General features: G+C 57.8%; 1 protein-coding gene across 1 annotated transcript in view; it reads left to right on the top strand.

The window, feature by feature from the left end:
- Positions 1 to 6,560, top strand: part of PLEKHO2 (pleckstrin homology domain containing, family O member 2) — a 21,902-nt gene extending 15,342 nt beyond the window's left edge. Inside the window, exons 4-6 of the mRNA XM_012644874.1 lie at positions 1,290 to 1,394; positions 3,146 to 3,244; positions 5,425 to 6,560. Coding sequence (XP_012500328.1) covers positions 1,290 to 1,394; positions 3,146 to 3,244; positions 5,425 to 6,423 — 1,203 coding nt within the window. The 3' untranslated portion in view covers positions 6,424 to 6,560. The remainder of the gene's footprint in view (positions 1 to 1,289; positions 1,395 to 3,145; positions 3,245 to 5,424) is intronic.
- The last annotated feature ends 1,172 nt before the right edge of the window (positions 6,561 to 7,732 follow it).

Raw genomic sequence — 7,732 nt, 5'->3', positions numbered from 1 at the left:
CCTTCCCCAGTAGCTGGGACTACAGGTGCATGCCACCATGCCCAGCTAATTTTTCTATTTTTTATAGCTGGAGTGTTGCTGTATTACTTAGGCTAGTCTTGAACTCCTGGTCTCAAACAATCAAACAATCCTCCTACCTCAGCCTACCAAAGTGCTAGGATTACAGCATGAGCCACTGCACCTAGCCTAGAGTTTCTTTCCTTTTTAAGGCAGAGTAATATTCCATTGTGTGTATATACCCCATTTTGCTTATCCATTCATCTGTCATGGACACCAGGGTTGCTTCCCCTTTTTGGCTGTTGCAAATAATGCTATGAGGATGGGTGTACAAATTAGATGTTATACATCAGTTTTTACTGATATTCATGGCTCCACGAGGCAGGTTGTAGTGGTATTCTCTTCTACAGATGAGGAAACTGTGGCCCAAGGTCAGATACCTATAAGTGGTGGACTTTCTGGCTCAGAGGCCCTACTGCGCCATCTGCGGCACAAGCGGCTGTGTTTGCACGGCCACGCTCCTTCCTCTCACATCCTGTCTGGGCGTTGGGCCTGGCAGGGATGGGGCTCTCCGAGCTGCCCCCTGATTCTAACATAGGAGCTCGAAGCTCTGGCCTGAGATGGGAAGGGACCCATGAGTGGTGTGGGGTGGGGAGTCACGAGCCATGGGATCTACTTTAGGCCATCTTGGCCAAGTCCTGTCCCATCTGCTGAGCCTCAGTTTGGTCATGTGTGTGGTGAGGGGATTGGAACTGACCCTCCAGTGCCCTTCTCTTTTATAGTTTCTGATTCAAGGCCAGATGGGGAAACTGGGGCTTTAGGAATCCATATTTTTCCACTGGGGCCAGGGTTAGGTGTGGGGTTCACTGGAGAGCTGGAGGTGGCCATGGTTCCAGTGGGCCTTCACCACTGGACACCCCTCACGCCTGTCACCTCTGTCATCATACTCAGCCTGGCGTGGATGTAGACCGGCACTGTTCCTACTTACAAAGAAAACTGAAGCACAGAGAGCGGGCAGCTGGCCTGTGGAGTCCCGTGGGATGGGACCAGATCCAGGCTATTTCTGCGGGGCAAAGCTGATTCCAATCCACACCTCTGGCAGCCGTGTGCTGGGGGGTGGGGGTCCTTCTCTGCTGGATCTTTCCCTTCCTTTACCCTGAAGTCCAGATGTGAGACCTGTTGTTGGGGTCATTTTGGTTTGACTTTGGGATCTGCAGTGGGAAGCCTCTTTAAGATGCCAGACATGAACCTTGTCAAACATCTGCCACCCACACCACCCATCTTGCCTGCAGGTCAGCGACATCAAATTCCAGGCACCCAGCGGGGAGGAGAAGGATTCCTGGATCAAAGCCCTCAATGAAGGGATCAACCGAGGCAAGAACAAGGCTTTCGATGAGGTGCGATGCAGTCCCATGGACAGCTGTGTCCCCTGTCCCACCGTGTGTGGTCTGGGAGAGGACCCAGCCCCACCTCACCCCGATCACCCATGATTATGTCACTGCGATGGGGCATCTGTTGTTGCTACCTCATTTAATTCTCACAACAGCCCCTCAAAGTAGGTGGTGCTGTCCCCATTTTACAGATGAAATGGAGGCATAAGGAAATTGAGTAACTGGTTTTAAATTAAAAGGCAGGTAAGTGGTGGGGTAGAATTTGATTGGTTGCCACATGCATCCTTTCCAACCCAGTCTCAGTGGAAACAGCAAGTGGGCCCAGGCCAGAGCGAGCTGGGGGGTAAGCTGAGAGCTCCCTTTCCAGTTTGCCCATGAAGCCCAGGACGGGCTGGCTCTCAGCCCTGGGCTTCCCTGTCTGTCTGCAGACTTCAACCCCTGCACTGTAGTGGGGACCGTGGCAACAGTGGCCACAGTCAGGCTTGGGGCGGGCAGGATTATCCCACGAGGCCAGGATCTCCTAGGGAGGATTTGTCTCTGACATCATGGATCCTTTGCTGTTCACACTAAAGTGGGCCTGGGGGCCACCAGGGTGATGCCTACCTTGAATTGCAGAAGACTAAGACCTGAGGGGAGAGAATCTTCCCAAGCAAGTCCCCTATTAACACTTACGTCCCCTGACTCTCCGTCCATGGTTCCTATGTCATGTACTGGGTGACTGTGTCATGCTCAGGCCTTCACTCCCTGGGGGGAAATGTCCCCATTCCATGGGAGAGGGATGATGGGACATAACATAGATGTTAGGTGAGGCCACAGGAGCCATGAGCTGGGTCTCAGCCCACCGTCTTGGTGGAACAAGGCCCACCTCTCCATCGAGGAACAGAGACAGACCCCCAGTTGGGTCTGAGCACCCTACTCCCCATCACAGGGGCAGGCTGCTCTGGCATTCAGAGTCCGGCTCTCCCACATGAATCTGGTTTCTTTTGAGACAGGGTGTTGCTCTGTAACCCAGGCTGGAGTGCAGTGGCGTGGTCATAGCTCACTGGAGCCTCAGACTCCTGGGCTCAAGCGATCCTCCTGCCTCAGCCTCCCAAGTAGCTGGGACTACAGGCGTATGCCACCATGCTCAGCCAATTCTTTTATTTTTTGTAGAGATGGAATCTTGCGATGTTGCCCAGGCTGGTCTCAAACTCCTGCCTCAGCCTCTCAAAGTGCTGGGATTACAGGCATGAGCCATGGCGCCTGGCCTCCCATGTTAATGTTACTCGGAGGCTTCCCAGCTACTCCTGACTCCCTTTCCTTACCCTCAGAGAGAAGATGCTGCCCTCCAGACACCCAGGCCCAAGGGGTAGAGGCCCTCCCCTTTCCTGGGTTACCCTATAGGTCCTGGGAGAGTGGCAGAAGCCAGGTACCAGGGAATCATGGGTCCCTCCCCCAGCTATTCCCCAAAGCAGCCTCAGCATTGCTTATATAATTTGCAGTAGACTCAGGGGCAAGGGCTGATAGCTCTTATTTGGGCAGGAAGACTGAGGCAAGAAGGGCAGTTGCAGAGAGGGAGAGCCTCAAACTCTGCAAGAGACCACCAGTGGCAGTGTAGAGTCACAGAGGGAAGCAGGGTTCCAGAAGCAGGGAGACACCCAAAGAGAGGACAGTGGTGGGACACTGACCCTGCCTTTGAGTCAAGTCAATGCCTGGGTATTTCCCACTTTCCCCAAGGAGGCCTGGTGGGGGCTGACCTGGTTCCTTCTCCCTCCCAGGTAAAGGTGGACAAGAGCTGTGCCCTGGAGCATGTAACACGGGACCGCGTGCGGGGGGGCCAGCGGCGCCGGCCACCAACAAGAATCCACCTGAAGGAGGTAAGGCTTTGCCCCAGCTTGGATGGTGGGAGGCAGTGGAGCCTGGGATCCAGCTCCTTTGGGTGGCAGCCAGGCTCGGGGCCACCTTTTCCCTGAGCACACCTGGAGTTGGGGCTTCCTGAGTGGTGTACAGGAAGGGTGTTGGGGGCAGCTGTGTCATATGTACACGGGGTGTGGATGTCTCTGAGCCCACAGCCTCCTTCATTTGTCGAATCCATACACATGTCGAACCCGGCCTTAGCCAGAGTTGGTACCACAGGGAAACTGAGGCCTGTGAGGGTAGTCCCTTCCCCTTAGGGCTCAGCTTCCAGCTGGCACATAGGCCTGTCCACAGACTGCTTCAAGCAGAGCCTCTCTGATTTTGTATAGGGGAGAGATCTGGGAGGTCAGAGCGGGAGGGACCATGAGGAGCCACTGGCATTTGAGCTGCCCCTCGAAGGATGGGAGGGGTTTCAGGTGGTGGACTTGGAGCGAGGGCATCGTGTGGAGGAATGGCGTGAGCTGGTTCAAGGTGCGGCGAGTGAGTGGCTCCGTTTGCTTGGGAGATTGGTCTGAGAAGGTGGGTTGTGGGGAGGAAACTGGCGGCCTTGGCTGCAAGAGCTGGGGCTGGGTGGGAGAGTGTGTTCCAGAGGTCAGTTTGAGGCCCTGGGCAAGGAGAGGGAAAGGCAGGGGTCAGGGAGGGGGTGGGGGAGGTGGGCTTGCCAGGCTCAAGGAGGGGGTGTCCATGGGAGAGACACTGGGAAGCAGGAGCTACCCAGGCTTAGGACTGAATACGGGACTGGGCAGAGGGCAGGTTGTCGGAGGTGCCCCAAGGCTGGAGTCCTGGCGCGTGGAGGCCCTGGGCACAGGGAATTTGGGAGAAGGTAGAGGTGAGGGGGAGGGGCAAGCGAGGAGCCTTGTTCGGGCCAGAAGCTGATGGGCAGGCGAGGGGAGGTTTGGGAGGTCAGGAAAGAGCCTCAGCAAATGATACCTTGGAGGGGGCTCAGCAGGGAGCCAAGGAAGAGGAAGCCAGAGAGGCAAGTGGCACATCTGGAGAGAGATGGGCATGGGACCAGGGGGTCATCAGCCAGGTTGGCAGCCACAAGGGCAGGACCGAGGAAAAGGCAGGTGGTGGCGTCTATGGCATATTTCCTAAGAGAAGGAGTCCATGTAGGGCAGGGGGGTGGGGTGGGGGTGACACCATGTGGGGAAGGACCCAAGGTCACCAGAGGATTTGTTTTTGTGATGAGATAGGCTGTGCCTGTCTGTCAGCAGGGGAGCCCGCAGAGGGAGCCATTGAAGTAGCCAGAGAAGGGGAATGCTCTGGGGTGGCGGGGCAGGGAGGGAGCAGCGTGTGGGTGTGTGTTGGGGTGTCTCTGGCGGTCCCTAGTGACTGAGAGCGTGTGCCAGCCAGATCCTGTGGTGCATGTCAAAGGGAGTGAGGGTCCCAGCCATCTGAGGGGCCTTGGGAAAGGCCCCCTGCCCAGCCCTGCTCCAGGGCCCCTGAGGCTCCCTGGAGGGTCCCCATGACCGCGGGGCTGCCGGGTGTCTCCGTGGGCCCCTGGAGCCTTGGCGCAGCTGTTCTGTGGCGGTCAGCTGTGGCCTGACGACGTGTGGAGAGTGGGCACAGGCTGCCGCGCAGCTGGGCAGGCAAGGGCTGGAGAAGGGCTGGCCGTTGGGACACAGGTCTCTGGAAGGGCATGCAGAAGTGAAGGAGCTCGAGGTGACTCGAGAGACCTATATGTGAGTCCTGGTCCTGTCACCAGCTGGCTGTGGGGATACTGGGCCGGTGGTAGGTGGGTGGGCTGCAGAAAAGGGACCGTCCCAAGGCCATACAGCCAGGTAGGGGTCAGAAACGGGACTGGAACCATGTCCCCTGCTGCCCAGGCCAGCATAGTTGCTCCTAAAAAGAGTCTCTTTCCAGCTGGAAGAAACCAGGCTGGGCCTCCAAGAGGACATCCTGGCTCTGACTTCCTGGCTAGTGATTCCAAAATAGAGAATTCTTTGGCAGTGATGGAGAGGAGAGGATTCATCAAGAAATCACTTTAGCTTCTAATCAAGTAGCCTAGGAAGCCAGGGCAGAGGGACAGGGGCTAGCGGCCTGGACGGCCTGAGAGGAGGGCTCGAGAACTCCTGTAGGTGGGCACGCCTGACCCAATGGCCAGTCGGCCAAGATGACACCTGATACCATCCCCCACCAGGTAGCCAGCGCAGCTTCTGACGGGCTTCTGCGCCTGGACCTTGATGTTCCGGACAGTGGGCCACCAGTGTTTGCCCCCAGCAATGATGACAGCTCAGACCAGCCCCGGGAGACACCCCGGCCCCCCATGCCTCCGACGAAGCCTTCCCCAACACCCGAGACGACAAGCCTTAGTGACACGGTGGAGACCCCTGCGGGAGAGAGAGCCCCAGCTCCTGTCTCAGCTAGCTCTGAAGTCCACCCTGAGAGCCCAGAGGACTCAGAGACCCCAGCAGGGGAGGACAGTGGCTCTGAGCAGCCCCCCAACAGCATCCTGGCCGACAAACTGAAGGTGAGCTGGGAGAACCCCAGCCCCCAGGAGCTCCCTGCTCCAGAGAGCGCAGAACCATCCCAGGCACCCTGTTCTGAGACTTCAGAGGCCACACCCAGGGAGGGTGGGAAGCCTCCTACACCCCCGCCTAAGATCTTATCGGAGAAACTGAAAGCTTGCATGAAGGCTTCTGGGCCAGCCCAGAGTCCTGGGGCCCCTGAGACCTCTGCCCCAGACCCGGTGCAGGTCTCAGTGAATGGCGTGGATGACAGTCCTGAGCCTGCCAAGCCATCCCAGGCCACAGGAACTCCCCCAAAGGATGCAAGAACATCCACAGCACTGCCCCCTTGGGACCTGCCACCTCAGTTCCATCCCCGCTGCTCCTCCCTGGGGGACCTGCTTGGGGAAGGCCCCCGGCGTCCACGGAAGCCTGGGGAACGGCTGTATCGGGCCCAGCTGGAGGTGAAGGTGGCCTCAGAACAGACAGAGAAACTGCTGAACAAGGTGCTGGGCAGTGAGCCGGCCCCTGTGAATGCTGAGACATTGCTCAGCCAGGCCGTGGAGCAACTGAGGCAGGCCACCCAGGTCCTGCAGGAAATGAGAGATCTGGGAGAGCTGAGCCAGGAAGCACTCGGGCTAAGGGAGAAGCAGAAGGAGCTGGTGACCCTGTACAGGAGAAGTGCACCCTAGGGTCCACTGGGCCAGAGGCACAGTCCCTCCTGGCCACCTCCGTCCATCAAAGCCCAGCCCTGCTGAGAAATATGCTTCTGCTCAGGCTGCAGAAGGGCCACTGGGCATGTCAGGGTTTGGCCAGGACCGGAAGAGACTCCTGGTATCCTTCCTGCCCTGCTCTGGCCAGTGGCTCCAGGTGCCACCAGGGCCACCATCTGGCTGTCTGGCCTGTCCTCTGGGCTTTGGGCCTGGGAGCACACACTGGGAGCACACACACTGGGACCTATGTCTTGTGTGGTTGTTCCAAACTGCCCCAAGGCTTTGGCATAGCACTTGGGGTTTCTGGTGGTGGCATGATCTCTGCTCCCCACCCCTCGTAGTTTACAGTCCCGACTTCTGAATACAGCACAGCTGAGCCCCCTGCAGCCCCCATCTCCAGGTATTCCCAGGCAAAGAGCTTCATGGCAAGGCAGCCTCAAAGCCTGCCCCTCCCGCCTATTCTGAGTAGCTGCAGAGGTCTCGGGTCCAGGCTATAGGTTTATCCCTCAGTTGGGGAAGACCCAGGACCCCTCTGGTGCCTCCTAAGGCAGATGAGAGGCACCTGTGTGAGGATGCCATCTGCTGTGTGGCCCCTCTCTGAGTCTGTTTCCTTTTCTGCAAAACCAAGGCATTTTCTGCAGCCCCTTCCCCTCTGGCCAGCCGTGAGGGAGGGCTTAATCTGGAGGAATCCAGGCTGGAAGAGGAGCTCAAAGGGTCTCCTAGTCTAGTGTCTGTCTGCCCCAGATTAGCTTGTGTCCACCCTTGCACATTCCCGAAGAGGTGAGCCCTAGGGTGGCCCCCATGTCAACACCAGAAAAATCTCTATGTAATTATCATAAATCAACCTTCAGAAGAGAATCCCCCAACTTCTGTGCAGCCCTCAGATGGGGATTTGTCGGGGCCTCTGCGGTTCCTTCTCAGCCCAAACAAGTCCAGTATCCCAGTCATTTCTTCAGATGCTGACGGGGTTATGCTGGGGTCTGAAACCACTTCCCTCTCTCCTCTTCCCCCCTGGCCCTGTGGCTCAGGCCCCAGATGGGCTGCTCCCCCATAATTTCCTAGTAGAAGGAGCATTTTCTCTCCCTTTCCTGGTCTGTCCCTGTACCCTGGTCCTCTCCCAACACCCTCTCACTCCCCAGCCCCCACTGTCCTGGCTCTGGGAGCACGTCCAGTCTTCGCCCTGTTGCAACAGCTGGACCAAGGGCAGAGCCTGTAGGTGCAAAGGCCCTGCGGGTGGCACGTTTGGGCCTGGTTCTCCAGCCACTCTTCCCCGGGCCTGTGGGGATGC

Source organism: Propithecus coquereli, unplaced genomic scaffold, assembly GCF_000956105.1.
Source record: "Propithecus coquereli isolate 6110/MARCELLA unplaced genomic scaffold, Pcoq_1.0 Scaffold221, whole genome shotgun sequence".
NCBI classification, from domain to species: Eukaryota; Metazoa; Chordata; class Mammalia; order Primates; family Indriidae; genus Propithecus; species Propithecus coquereli.
The sequence above is the reverse complement of the archived record's forward strand: the minus strand, read 5'-3'. Positions and strand labels throughout refer to the sequence as shown.